The sequence below is a fragment of the Gymnoscopelus braueri genome, assembly GCF_963280865.1.
Source record: "Gymnoscopelus braueri genome assembly, chromosome: 6".
Lineage (NCBI taxonomy): Eukaryota > Metazoa > Chordata > Actinopteri > Myctophiformes > Myctophidae > Gymnoscopelus > Gymnoscopelus braueri.
Genome location: NC_137607.1, coordinates 13955744 through 13970966, shown reverse-complemented (window position 1 = coordinate 13970966; position 15223 = coordinate 13955744). Strand labels below are relative to the sequence as shown.

The following is a 15223-nucleotide window of genomic DNA, read 5'->3' as shown; positions in this document are numbered from 1 at the left end:
CAAATAAATTTGTAGTGGAGTAAAAGTACAATATTCGGATCTGAGATAGTGGAGTAGAGGTAAAAGTATTGGAAATTGGAAATACTCAAGTAAAGTACAAATACCTCCAAATTGTACTCAAGTACAGTACTTAAGTAAATGTACTTAGTTACTTTCCACCACTGCCTGTTCCTGTATGTAGTCTACTACACACCAACACTTCTCAACCCCTGGTGGGCTGTGAGGATATTGCAAAGTGTAATATGTCATGGTATTTTTCCTTTAAAACCATTATGTGTTTTTCATTGTGATAGTACATTACATTTCATGATCATTAAATAAACATGTGTAAAAATGCGGCTCCCCTTTCTGACCGCTGAACATGGCGGCTCGATCAGATAGGTGGGCCGCGGACACTTTCAAGATATTTAAGTGCATGGGCCCTGATCCAGAAATGGTTGAGAACCATTGGTCTACACCATACATGGGCAACTGGCGGCCTGGGGGCCACATGCGGCCCCCACCTTCACTTAATGCGACCCGCAGGTTAATAACGGAATACTGATATATTATTGATTTCAGCTGTTACAATTCCACACATGCAAACATGACCCGCTTTAATTACTTCAGTCTATATTATTAGTTTAACGACTTTTTTTTATGTCCAATGTATTTGTATTTTAGTTCATAAAGTTAACTTAAGTATAACTAAATGCATTTGAAATTAAATACAAATGTTACTTTTCAGGTTTCCAATTCAAAAGTAGCAAAAATAGCAGATCTGCAAGCTCAAAACGTGTCGCCATGCGACGTGTTTTGAGCTTGTAGATCAGCTATTTTTGCTACTTTTGTGTGACATACTAGAATGACGAAGTACGGCATAAATTTACAAAAAAAGTTAAAATATGGAGTTAAGACGTGTCTGCCCGACAGCAACAATATGCAATGTGGCCCTCTGGAGTGAGTGTGGAAATATAGTGGCCCTCTCCATCATCAAAGTTGCCCAACACTACCAACACAGTGATACACACAATGATTTGTAGTCTTTAAGGTGGTTGTGTTCCATTAGACATCCTTCACCTGTCACAGCTCACACATCTTGCTGCTGTGTTTGCACATTGTTGTACTTCACCCAACAGATATGGGAGTTTTTTGGGTCAATAGTCATGTTTTCAAACTCTCCTTGGGTGATTGTAATCTGTGTCTCTGATGTCTTCTCTTGGGAGCCAAGTCTGCCTGTGGCGGCCTTTCTCCATCGCAAGACTGTGTTCACTGAGTCTGTACATAGTCAACGTTTTCCTTAGTTTTGGATCTCTATCGCTGTACGTCATGATGTAGAAGAGCTGTAATGATCTGTAGCTTCATTGTGACTCGATGGACTTCATTGTAAATGTGAATGAAGTCCAGCTGTCACTATCTGTCACACACTGTCCCTGTTTGACTGAACTGATAAGAAATAACTGCTGATACCAATGTACAAGACCGTCCCTGGTGCTGCTCAAGTCAAGTCAAGATTAATCAAATACACAAGAACAGTGAACACAAGAACAATGAGAAGATGATTCTATGAGTCTGCACTATTAAAATATATTAAATACAGACAGTATTTGGACTTGATGAATGTGTGCAGTGCAATCAGACAAAGTGAAGAACTCCAGGGGTTCTTGTTTAACTTCCATTTAAGGAGTTGAGATTTATTTTGTTGTTGTTTAAAATAAGAGTTAAATAGCCCTATATTCTAGTAGTAGTCATCGCTATAAAGTGTTTGTTCAGGGACAGGTCTTCCCTGTCTCTCCAGCTCTTTGGTAAACATGAAGCACATTCTCAGGTCAGGATACCAATTTTATCCAATCAGAATTAAGAACTTGTACAGGAAATAGGATGTGAAATTGTGATGAAACCAAGAAATGAGTCGGGGTCTTTCTCCTGATTGAAAAAAACAAACTGGTATCCTGATCTGAAAATAATGTATTTAAGGTTGGCTAAAGAGCTGGAGTGACAGGGAGACCCCTGTAACTGAACAAACATTCTACAGCAATTCCATTCAGATATAGAGCTTTAAAAAGACACTTACTGTACACCCCTTTAACTTTAACCACCACATCAACATCAATACGACATCAGCGGGTTAAGGATCAAAATGCACCCTAGAGGTCAATTGAACCCATTAAGACCGGGAAAGCATCTTGTGTCATTTTTTGATTTCTTTGGCTATTCAAAAAATTGCAGATCTACAAGCTCATAGCCAAAGAAATCTAAAATGACAGATGCGTTCCCGGATTGAAGGGTTAAGTCTTCTGTATTCCAATACACACGAGTAGTACACTGTATTCACTGAACTGCATGCTTCTGAAATGACCACAATACCACTCCAATCTGAACTGGATTTATGTTTTTAGTTTGAACCAAGGTTATAGTTATAAACTCAAACTAAGGAAATAACAAAAACCAGAGGTGAAAACTAATTTCAAACTTTGTTGACTGGGGCCCCCCTACTACGTTTGCAGATCTACAAGCTCACCACAATGCCTCATGTGGAGAGCTTGTAGTTCAGCTATTTTCACAGAATGTTATCCCCAGAATAGGGTTAACTGAAATATAAATAAAAACAAACCAAAATCATATAGAAAATGGACGTAGTTTTCATCTTTGTAAATTTATTTCATACACAAGCCTAGTACAGTATTTAGAGTGAATATGAAAATATCTAAACTGTCCCAGTTTAAACTGTGAATATATTATATATTTTTACGTGTGTTTTCATTCCACAATCCCTTTTCTCATCTGTTTTGATAAAGAACCCATATTGCAATAAAAAACTAACTCATTAAACTAAACTACATATTTCCCAAAATTAAAACTAATACTGAAATTGAAAAATAACAAAAACTAATAAGAAAATGCTCAACTAATAACTTTGGTTTGACTAGTCCTGGGTTTAGAATGTGGCGTCTGACCAAAAGTAAATTGCCAGAAATCAGTGTTATTAGTCACCTATTGTATAAAAGGGAAGTCCAAAAGTATTACATTGATTAAAACCAAAGAGTTATGTTTCCTCTTCAAATTCCTTTCACCTTGCATGAAGAATTGCACACTGTTATATGCACGAAACAAGCATTTGAACTCAGGACCCTGAGTATTATTATTAATGTTCCACTGTGATAATGTGTTATAATTTTTTTTTACAGTATTACTGTAGTCAAAACCACTGTAGACCTACGGAAAACACCTATATCAATGGCCAAAAAATTGTCAATCTAAAAGCTCACAATGCCTCACATGGAGACATTGTGAACTTGTAGATCGACGAGATTTCGGGAACAGTGCAAAATGTCAAACTAGAATAAAGTGCTGTAAAATATAAGATGTTTCTGCCTATACTACATAGGAAAAACTTGTGGTGTTGATTTAAGGCTGCAATGCGTAATTTTCATGTCCCACCTGTGATTCGAACCCAATTCGAAGTCTGTAGTTTTATAAAGGAGAGCTGGCTGGGAAAGAGAATGAGACATTTCCCTTTGAAATTCATGCAATACCTTTTGTCGACCAGTAGGTGTCCTACCCCACCACAGGATCTAGTAGACCAAATACAATCACCCCAGTTGTGTGTGTTATATCATTGGGTATATATTGTACTAACATAGTTGGTTAAATTAGTTTTATTCACTAAACAACTATGGGTTGCCGTTTTAACTCTGGAAGGGTACAAAAAAAGAAGGATGCTGTGGTTTAAGTGGTTAGCCACCTTCAAACTGGTGGCCATGCATTTTGGGCATTTCAAAAACAGCGGATCTACAAAGATTATTTTTTAAAATCGATAAAATACATCTACGAGAGTCTTTATCTAGGCTAGACATGTGTAATATGTGATGAATGTCTTACCACTGAATCCCTTTGCTTTGTGTAGAAGATGAGGAGGTGAAACATTTATTTTGTTTATAAACTATAAACACACTGAATTTATACTGTGTTTATAGTTAATATCTTCATTAATAACACCAACAACACTAGTATTTACACTGTGTTTATAGTTTATATCTTCATTAATAACACAAACACTACTATTTACACTGTGTTTATAATTTATATCTTCATTAATAACATCAACAACACTACTATTTACACTGTGTTTATAGTTTATATCTTCATTAATAACACAAACACTACTATTTACACTGTGTTTATAATTTATATCTTCATTAATAACAACAAGATTACTATTTACACTGTGTTTATAGTTTATGTCTTCATTAATAACAACAAGACTACTATTTACACTGTGTTTATAGTTCATATCTTCATTAATAACAACAACACTACTATGTACACTGTGTTCAGGTTCCATACCGAGCCACGCCCCCCAGTTACTGAACATTGTTGTTTACAAACGTCTAGAATAAACATAAACAACTTGAACTCGCTGCTGACGTCACGTGTACAACCCAAGCACGTTCTCCCGCGAAGCGGCGCTGTTTGACCCATCCACCCACCCGTAGATTACTGCAGTTGTCATGGAGACGCGTGTGCTCACTTAGAAATGCCGTAAAGTTTAGTCGATACAAAATAATAAATGATAAAAGTTGATTGAAAGTTTGAAACGCATTAAATAGTTTGTTTACGTGTAGTTCTGTAGTTCAGTGTGGAAGTTAAACCATTCCGTCTGATTCTGAACGGTTCACAACCACAGCACTGTCGCACGAACATCGGTTACATATACAATACTGTGACTGTATCGTTCAGCGCTAAATAATGCTTTCTCATTTGTTTAAACTTTAACTGAGAATCGTATTTTCGATTTAAAAAAAAAACGACCACAATTTATGTCGTGTTGAAATTAATCTCTAGTAAACTATCATAAATAATGGTTATATTTCATTGCACTGAAGTCGAGGAAACATATAAATATATAAAAATAAGAAGGTCATTTTGGATTGTAATACTTAAAAAGTCAAAATGTATCATTGAAACAACTGTCACCACAAATAATCTATTCTAGGCTATGACTTGACTGTAAACCAGTGGTGTAAAGTAACTTAAGTACATTTACTTGTACATTTACTGTACTTAACAACATTTTGAGATGTGTTTTACTTTACTGGAGTAATTCCAACTTTTACTTATACTCCACTACCCAGTTAGCAAGGGGATATAAATTAGTATATTATAGAACATACATTAAACACTTTAGTCCTATTTTGTGCCTATTCTATTTGAAAATAATAAGTACATCTTTTTTACTTTTTCCACCACTGAATGAGTCACAGTATTCGATAGGTCACCAACATGGGCGCAACAGCAGTATCCCGGGTGTGTTTCCAAACAGCAGATGGCACTGAGTCCCTGTTAGTGTGTTACCTGTTGATCCATGGACACACACACAATAGTCTAGTAGGTGAATGTTACTGTTAATGTTAGCTCACTGCTAACTGCTGCTTCACACTGATCACACACACACACACACACACACACACTCTGAAGAGATCCACACACACACTGCAAACAACAACAACAACAACAACAACAACAACAACACACAGTGAAGTGGCAACGACAGAAGCTTCTGAAGGGACTTTATTTAACCTTTATAACATGTAGGATGAGTCATTGTGTGACCGTCGTGTACCTTCTATACCGATCAGGACTACACACAGACACTACACACAACAAGAGACTCTGATTACAACCAGGTAAGATTTTTCATATTATTATATGTGTGTGTTTATGTGAGTATTTGATACCACTACAACTATAGGACCTTCAACTATAATAGAATGATACATGTACCTCTGAGAGTTGTAACCAAATGGAGTTGGTTACATTTGTAAACTTACAAATGGATACATTCTCACTGATGGTTTTATTGTGTAGGATCTCATGTCTATATTATCGAGTTTTTTTCCCCCTTCCTCATTATTAATGATATTAACTTTTCTCCACACACCGATACCGAGGTTTTCCCTTTAAAGTAAATGGTTAGTCTCAGTGTTACAGAGACAAACAGGAGTCTATGATATAGTGGATCTGTAGGGGAGGTTTCTGCTTCAACTTCTCCTCAAATATGGTGTTTTAATTCCTAACACATACAGTCATCATTTGCAGGCTTACAACCAGGTTACAACAACAGGTGTTTATATGCAGCAGTTGTATTATATAATGCAGTTTTCTACTGGATATGGAGGAGAACAGCTTAGTTGTCTGGTAATAGTGGTTCATGTAGCATTATAGACAGTGGTCGAAGAAGTACTCAGATCTATTACTTAAGTAAAAGTATCTATTACTTAAGTAAAAGTAGCAATACCACAATGTAGAAATACTCTGTTACAAGTAAAAGGCCTGTGTTCAAAGTGTTACTTGAGTAAAAGTACAAAAGTATTGGCATCAACATATACTTAAAGTAAAAGTACAAAAACGTTTGAAAATAGCAGATCTACAAGCTCACAACATGCGTTGTGAGCTTGTAGATCTGCTATTTTCAAATAGCCTATATATTAGGGCTAAAGTAGTTAATGTATGTTTTATAATATCATAGTTTATATCTGCAAGTAACTAGTAACTAAAGTTTTCAAATAATTGTTGTGGGGTTATTGTACAATATTTGCCTCTGATGTAGTTGTGGTCTGGAAGTAAAAGTATAGAAAATTGGAAATACTCCAGTAAAGTAAAAAATACCTCAAAATTGTAATTAAGTATAGTACTTGAGTATACATACTTAGTTACTTTCCACCACTGCTGGTAGTAGTGGTTCATGTAGCATTATAGAGAGCATTCACACATTAGAGTCACCCAATCCTATCCTATGTGTCCCCAGTGATCACATCACACTACATAACAATGTCTCTTTGATCACATCACAGCTTCCAGCCTTAATTCACTGCTCTCTTCTTGCTTAAGGAGAGTCTGTTGTTGACTTTCACACACTGTAGGTAATGTTGACTATATGACTAATGTTGTTTAAACATATCTGTGAAATGTATAGAGTTGTAGTGGTTTGGTACAAACTACTATAGTTTATACAGTAGTACTTAGAGAGATGTTTTCATATTGTTTTTAAATGGCTTGTCAAAATGTCAATAGTTTCACACCACGATGATTCCAGTTTTTAATTGCAAAAGTATTTAGATTTGGCTTAATCTTCACCTGCCTGTTACTTTTGTAACTATTTGTTACTATACTGTACTATTGTGTGTGTGTGTGTGTGTGTGTGTGTGTGTGTGTGTGTGTGTGTGTGTGTGTGTCATAATGGTACATACAGTCCCTTCAAAATTATTGACACAAAAAGACTGAGTAAAGTATAATAGTGAAATCTGCTTGGCTAATACTTTATTTGTATTATTTTATTTATTTTCTATTTGTGACCTTTTATTGATAAGTCAGTGGAACGGACCACAGCAAAGTAAAATGATAAATCTATTAGTTTAATATGGACCCCCTGTGTGGTCTTGGCACTTTGTTCTGCTGTCCTCATGCAAGGAGAACCTGATCAAACATTACCAGAACAGCCATGCGGTCTTCCTTTAATGTTTGATCAGGTCAGATTTTACTGATCAAGCAATCTTGCCCTATTGTGTCATCATATAGAGCACCTTTGAAGATCCTTGATATCTGTAGCTTTGTGTTTATGAATGAATGTCTCCTTTTCACTTCAGAACACAGGTTTTCTACTGGGGCTTGGTCTGGACTTTGTTGTGGCCAGTGGTGTAAAGTAACTAAGTACATTTTGTACTTAAGTACAATTTCTAGGTATTTTTTACTTTACTGGAGTATTTCCAATTTGCAGTACTTTTACCTCTACTTTTACTCCACCACAATTATGTGAAAACTTTAGTTACTAGTTACTTTGTAGATGAACTATATTTTGAGCCCTATGTACATTTTGGCCATTTGGTTCAGACTCCCAAGGGTCCATTTGGTTCCATTTGTAATGTCCTTGAGTTACAGACGCCCAAGGGTCCATTTGGTTCCATTTGTACGCTCCTTGAGTTACAGACCCCCAAGGGTCCATTTTGGACCCCTTGTGGTCCTCAGACCCGATAACCAGTGCTTTTGGCTACTTTCCTGTTCAGGGAAGCATTTCTGTGGTGTTGACCTGTGTTTGAGGTCACTGTGTTGGTGAAAGGTCCACCTGCAGCCAAGACTCAGTTTCTGATCATAGCAGGGTTGATTTTGACAGCAAATTTTGATTAGGTTTAGTCATAGTTTTTTTAAATACATTTCTGTTTAGTTTTTGTCATATTTTAGTCATCTGAAATGTTTTAGTTTTAGTCTAGTTTTAGTTGACTAAATATTATATCATAAGATTTTAGTCGATTAAATCTACAGTTGATTTAGTCGACTAAAATGTATTTTGGCGGAGCCTTGATGGCGTCGTAATGGCTGATTTTACACTTGGTTGCATGCTGAAAATAGCCGATCTACAAGCTCACTTGTAGATCTGCTATTTTCAGTGCGCAACACCCGAGCGCAACCAAACACACAGTAAGATGACCTGTCTTTTAGTTCTACTGACACTACTACACTAGTCCCTCACTAACATTTTAGTCTAGTTTTTATTTGTTGACAAAATTGTCAATATATATGTTTTTGTCTGTGAAAAAAACTAGTCGTAGTTTTCATCCTAGTTTTAGTCGACAAAATCAACACTGCTTTGAGCCAGGTAAAGACCCCTTGTGGTACTGGCAGCTGTGATTTGATTTCTCTGCTTCCGGGGGACGATGCAAAGCATGCAGATGCTAGATAGTAGATGCTATGAAGTTCAAACGTTTTTAAACGTCACCGTTTAGTAGCGCCTCAGCCTAATTGGAACCTAGACATTGGAAACTGGCACTGGTGCCTCTGTTCTTAACAAATGAAGCCCAATTTTATACTTTCCCAAAAAATTGCTAAAATAACCGATCTACAAGCTCACAAAACATTGTGATTGTGAACTTGTAGATTTTCAAATCCTTTTGAAAATGTATGCCTATGTAATGACATGCCCAAAATATAGTGACACCATGTTGAAAGTGGCTAATCCATTAAGATCGGGAACACATCTGTGTCATTTTTAGATTTCTTTGGCTATTAAAAAATAGCAGATAAACAGTTTTTTTTTCTTTTTTTTTGCTTATGTTGCCATATCAGTGGTTCTCAAACATTTTTCATGTCAAGGACCCCCAAAATGATATGTATTTGGCCACGGACCCCTATCTCAAAATATTTTGTTCCAGGGACCCCCCAGAAGCAAAGATTTTAGTTAAAAATGTTCACTTGAATAAATATATATTCAAAGATTTGCACAACATTTCATGATTTTTCAAAAATAGCAGATCTACAAGCTTGTAGCTTGTAGATCTGCCATTTTTGAATAGCCAAAGTATAAAATAAGGGTTATAGCTCAAATCTAAAATGACACAGATGTGTTCCCGGAATGAATGGGGTTGAGATGCTCTCTGGAATAGCCAAGCAGCATGCTAAGCTAAAACAGGGAGTGCGAATGCAGAAACCCCCCCATGGGTATAGAAGAGCGAATTTGAGCCATGCAAGGACTCTGAACTGGAAAGGTGGAGGCTGGGGTGGTGGAGTCAGAGCTTTGCCAGCAGACGTCATTATAGGAGGGGGTCATCATATTTAAAATAGACACATCTTGTGAGAATTTGTCATTGCTGCGTGACTGATTAGAAATGTTGATTCAATCAGCGGGCTGTCAGCTGATTAACTCTGTAGTTAATTAGCTTCCTTTCCCCTTTTGATCAGGATCTTCTGTCAAAGTGTGTGGTGTAAGTAATAAATAGACACGTGAATACATGAATTGTGTCCTCTGTGTTCCACATATCTTACATAGTTTATTTAATTAAAAAAAAAAACTATGTAACATATGTTGAACAGTTAATTGCTCTTCCTGTGTTTATTGGTATATTTATTAATGCAGGGATGTTTTCAGAACTGAGTTGTTACCTGAGTTGTGTTGCTTTTCATTCATTTCTTTCCCTGGCTCTTCCTCTAGTCTAGCCCAAGACCGGGAAAGCATCTGTGTCATTTTTAGATGACAAGCCGCGCTATGAGCTTGTAGATCTGCTATTTTGTTTTTAAATCATGAGAATTTGTGCAAATATTTTAATATATATATTTTTTTAAAGCGAACATTTTAACTCAAATCTTTACTTCTGGGGGATTCTACAAGAGTGTTTTGAAAAAAATGATGTTGCTATATCAGTGGCTCTCAAACTTTTTCATGTCAAGGATCCACAAAATGATATGTACTTGGCCGCGGACCCCCATCTGGAAATATTTGGTTCCAGGGACCCCCAGAAGCAAAGATTTGAGTAAAAAGACGTCGCTTTAAAAATATAAGATTTGCACAAATGTTCATGATTTTTCAGAAATAGCAGAACTACAAGCTCATAGCGTGGCACCGAGTGCCGTGCTATGAGCTTGTAGATCTGCTATTTTTTAATAGCCAAAGTATAAAATAATGGTTAAAGTGGTTACACAGATGCGTTCCTGGGTTTAATGGGCTAGTGGTGGGAAAAAGGGGATTTTACATTCATGTTCTCTTATTTCCTAGGAAAACAGGAAGTGATGTCAGACTGCTGACTGCTGACAATAACTAAATTAACTGCAGAATTGAACATTTTGATCTTACATACAGTTGGATAATAGTGGGTGGGTGGCAATCATTTGAAACATACAATGGTTTTTGGAAACACCTTCTCAGACTACTTTTGTTCTGTTGATTCATCAATAAAGTCTCAGTTATACATAAAAACTAAAAACAAACTGTTGGACAGGAAAGTTTCATGGCAATCTGCCCATTATTTTTCTTGAATACACTGTGTGCAATTGGCCTACATTTTGGCCTATGGGTGGCGCTAGAGGAGCCATCATCAGGGTGCATCCTTCTAGGATAATGAAGGTGCTCAGAAAATCCCATGGCTGGCAATCTAACCAGTAGTTTTTGAGATATAGCTGTTTGGGACCAAAGGATTGGATGGGCACTGGACAGACATCACCACTGTTAACTCTTTAACTGCCAGAGTTTTTCAGAAAAGTGTCAAGCCACTGCCAGCGATTCCGAGCGTTTTTTACGAACCTTTGAGAAATCATAGCATATTATTTTTCACAGCGAGCCACCCGGCGATCGCCTCATTACACGTACGTACAGGAAATAAAACATCTGATCTACATGCTCACAAGGCGCCAAGCTGAGACCCGTTTTACCCGTTGTGAGCTTGTAGATGTTTTTGGTGTGCCACACCAGTGCACAACTCAGAATCAGAATCAGAATCAGTTTTATTGTCACATCACAGGTTTACAAGGTAAAAAAGTGGGTGAAATTCTTTTTTGTACATCGTTCCCATCGCAACTAAGGCACATGCTACAGTGGCTAAATAAGGGACCAAATAAAAGTAACTGATGGATTGCTGTGAAAATTGCAGTACACATACATTCATTGTCCCAAGAGCAAGAAACCTATTGACTGTCCTCTAGTCTAGTAGCGCCACCATTAGGCCAAACCTTAAAACTTTGGAGATATTTAGGCCTTGGAGGAGGTCAGCCGTTGGCACATTTGTTGTGTTTCGCCTCACACTGTACATCTGTTTAAAGATATGCATATAATACTGAAGTTTGTCAACAAAGCTATGTGTGTCCTACTGTCCTTGACATTGATTTAGTTGCCAGTGGGTTAACCTGGGTTAACCTAGATTTGGGGGCTTGTTTAAGAACAGAAAAACTAACAAGAAGATTGCAATGAAATGTGTCATCCATGTTGTTTTGCCTCAACTCAACGGTATAAGCCTTGTTTTTTACTAACTGTGCTCTGTCACAAAACACATCACAAATCATTGATCAAATCAAATGGTTTTTCCTATCTTTGTGGGGAAATAACCACCAGTTGGCTGGTAAGGTTGTCTACTCAGCAAGCCATGTTTTTTTTTCACATAAATTGAAATCATCTGGAGCCTCTTTTCTGTACTTTCATGAGCTTTTCCTAATCCATCAGGCTTGTCACAGTTTTCCAGGTATTTGGGGGCACCGTGGCTCAATGGTTTGCACTGTTGCTTCACAGCAAGAAGGTTCCTGGGTTTGAACCCAACTTCTTATTTCTGTGTGGAGTTTGCATGTTCTCTCCTCGTTCACGTGGGTTTTCCTCCCACAGCAAAAGACACGCATGTTAGAAACATATCCTCTCTGTCCGGTGCAAACCTCATTATGTCAAAATGTGACTTTTCAGGATTCAAAAATAAATAAATAGCTAAAGTAACAAATGTACATGCTCACAACACGTCCCATTGCGACACGTCGTGACCAAGGGGCCAGCTCCCGAGTTGTAAATTGAGTCTATGTAGGAAGAGACAGTTCATATGAATGGCCTGTAGTCTCACTGTTTCACCCCTGCTGGGATCAGAAGTAATTAAGCTCCATTCAAGCGGATGGGTTTTTGCCGAACTTAACACATTGACTGCCAGAATTATTTCAGATTTTTAGCTGTAGCCTGCCAGAGATTTTTCATTGAGAAAAAAAAAGGACTCAGGAGCTGAGATACAGCATTTTTAAGTTTTAAGTTAACAAGGAAGTGGATAGGAGTCTAAATCTTCGAACAATCATATCTCCTTGGTCTTTGGGTCAAATTAAAAAAAAAAAACGAATAAAAAAATAAAAAAAAATAAACTTATTTTTTTTTTATTTATTTTTTTAAATAGAACGCAGATCTGCGTTCTTGGCAGCCCACGTATTTATTAAAAATAGAACGCAGATCTGCGTTTTTGGCAGCCAATGTGTTAACACTTGATTTTATTACCTTTTAATAAATATTGTCATAAATACTAAATGCTTCCAGTCACTAGTTTGAAGTCTTCTTTCAATCACCATGATATGCGTTTTGGTCAATTATGGTCCCATTAAAAAAAAAAAAAAAAGATGATAAAGTAGGGTTTGCTGTAGGAGGGGCGTGGCTACCTTGTGATGATTTGATTGACAAGCTACACAACCAATAGCATTCATTCCCCAACCCCCACTCTGGTCCCAACCAATAGCATTCATTTGCGAGTGCATAGGATAAAGATGGCGGATTTGAAATAATTGAAAAATAGGCTTCATTTAGGGTCTGTAGAATCTATGGGCGTAACGTTGTCCATAGTTTTTACTGTCTATGGTCGTGACCTTGTAATGTAGATCGTCTATTTTCACAATGTTTTAATGTTTTTTTTTCACAATGTTCATCTATAAAGACATGCCCAATAGGGAGAGCAGGTTGAACGCGGTGCTAATGGTTTCTTTATTCCAGCAGCGGTGCCACCATGGACGCCGGAGGCTGCAGGAATGAGCGGCGCTGCCCCCCGGAGGAGACGGAAGGGCTCTGGCAGCATCACGTGATGGAGAGCTCCTCCCAGGGAGGAGGCAGGGAGGAGGAGAGCGCCCCCTGGAGGCTGGTGGACGTGCTGCTCTCTGGGGGAGCACCCTGGGGCTTCACCCTGAGAGGAGGCCGAGAGCACCGCGAACCTCTGCTCATCACTAAGGTACAATGATCCAGGACACAGGACTCAAAGGGGAGGGGGGGAGGTTAGAGGTGCTGTAAGGGCAGCTACACACTGCAAGATATTTAACCCATTAAGACCGGGAACGCATCTGTGTGTCATTTTAAGATTTCTTTGGGCTATTCAAAAATAGCAAAAAAGATATACAAGCTCATAGCGTGGCACAGATCTGCTTTTTTTTTTTTTGTGAAAATCCCCGTTACAATCCCCGAAAATCCCCGTTACTATCCCCACTGTGAGTTATGAAACTGATATGTTTCCTTTTTTAATGATATTAATTGCTTGTTGTTCATGAATTGTGAAAAGACTGTTGATTTGTGAACAGATTATCTTGTTCTACAAAAACATTTTAATACCACTAGCATAAGCCTTTGTTTGCTACACAGTCAAATCCTCAGTATTCATTTTATCCACTTGTAACTCTAAAAGTGTACAAATGTAACCAAGTGGACCTTTCTGGGTTTACATTTGTACACTTTCAGAGTTACACTAACAAAGAATTCCATCATAAATCTGCAGTGGAACCCATGTTGGATTGGATGCAGTGGTGGAAAAAGTACTCAAATGATTTACGTAAAAGTATCAATACTGCAATGTAGAAATACTCTGTTACTATTTAAAGTACGGAATTCAAAATGTACTTGAGTAAAAGTACAAAAGTATTGGCATCAAAATATACTTAAAGTAACAAAAGTAAAAGTCATTATGCAGAATGTCCCATTTCAAGTTTTCAAATGTATAAAATCTTTTGAAAATGGCAAATCTACAAGCATTTTCGACGCATTGTGAGCTTGTAGATCGGCTATTTTCAAATGGCCGAAATGTATATAGGGCTGAAGTAGTTAAGGTATGTTTTGTAAATCAAAGTAACTTGTAACTAAAGTTTTCAAATAATTGTAGTTGAGTAAAAGTGCAATATTTGCGATGTAGTGGAGTAGAAGTAAAAATTGCAAATACTCCAAAAAATACCTCAAAATTGTCCTTAAGTACAGTACTTGAGTAAATGTACTTAGTTACTTTACAACACTGGTTGGATGTAACTTCTAGTTGGCCTCTAATAATTCACCGTCCCGGTATCCCTCTATAGAGGCCTAAATGTTGTCCAGCAGGAAGGCAGTTTGTTTGATTAATCAAATTCAAGAGTAATCTGTCTTGTCTGAGGTAGACAGTATAATCCATATAACAGCTTGACCTATAATTCCCCATGAAAAACCACCCAAATGTCACATTTCACCATATCTTAACCACCCCGTTATCCTTAACTAAATAACAAAAATATCCCCACGTTCCCTTTTATAAACCTGCTCTGCCAGACTGTTGTGACTTATCGGTTTATGTTACCGTGTTCCATTGCCATGTACGGAAGTGGCTTCATGCGTTTGGCTGTTTTGTGTTTGTGTCCATGTGGCACATTGTGAGGTGAAAAAGTCACACATAAAACATTCAGTCCAGTTCCTTCCTACAATCATTAGGTTTGTTTGTGGACGCATACAATATCACTTCCCACCATGCTCTACTGTAGGTGTACTGTGTGTGTGTGTGTGTGTGTGTGTGTGTGTGTGTGTGTGTGTGTGTGTGTGTGTGTGTGTGTGTGTGTGTGTGTGTGTGTGTGTGTGTGTGTGTGTGTGTGTGTGTGTGTGTGTGTGTGTGTGTGTGTGTGTGTGTGTGTGTGTGTGTGTGTGATTAACCACCTGCGCAATATATTTGGGCACATTTTCAGACAAAATACA

General features: G+C 37.6%; 1 protein-coding gene across 4 annotated transcripts in view; it reads left to right on the top strand.

Annotated features, from left to right (window-relative positions):
* Positions 1-5445: 5445 nt before the first annotated feature.
* The window catches only part of shroom2a (shroom family member 2a), a 93489-nt gene continuing 83711 nt past the window's right edge, over positions 5446-15223 (top strand). For 3 of the 4 annotated variants that reach the window (XR_013933347.1, XM_080431500.1, XM_080431498.1), the window contains exons 1-2: positions 5446-5666; positions 13247-13475. Coding sequence is in view for 3 of the 4 variants with exons in the window: in XM_080431500.1 (XP_080287626.1) it covers positions 13257-13475 (219 nt within the window). In the remaining variant the exon portion in view is untranslated. Of the gene's footprint in view, positions 5667-13243; positions 13476-15223 lie in introns of all 4 variants that reach the window. The other variant, XM_080431499.1, reaches the window with a different exon arrangement.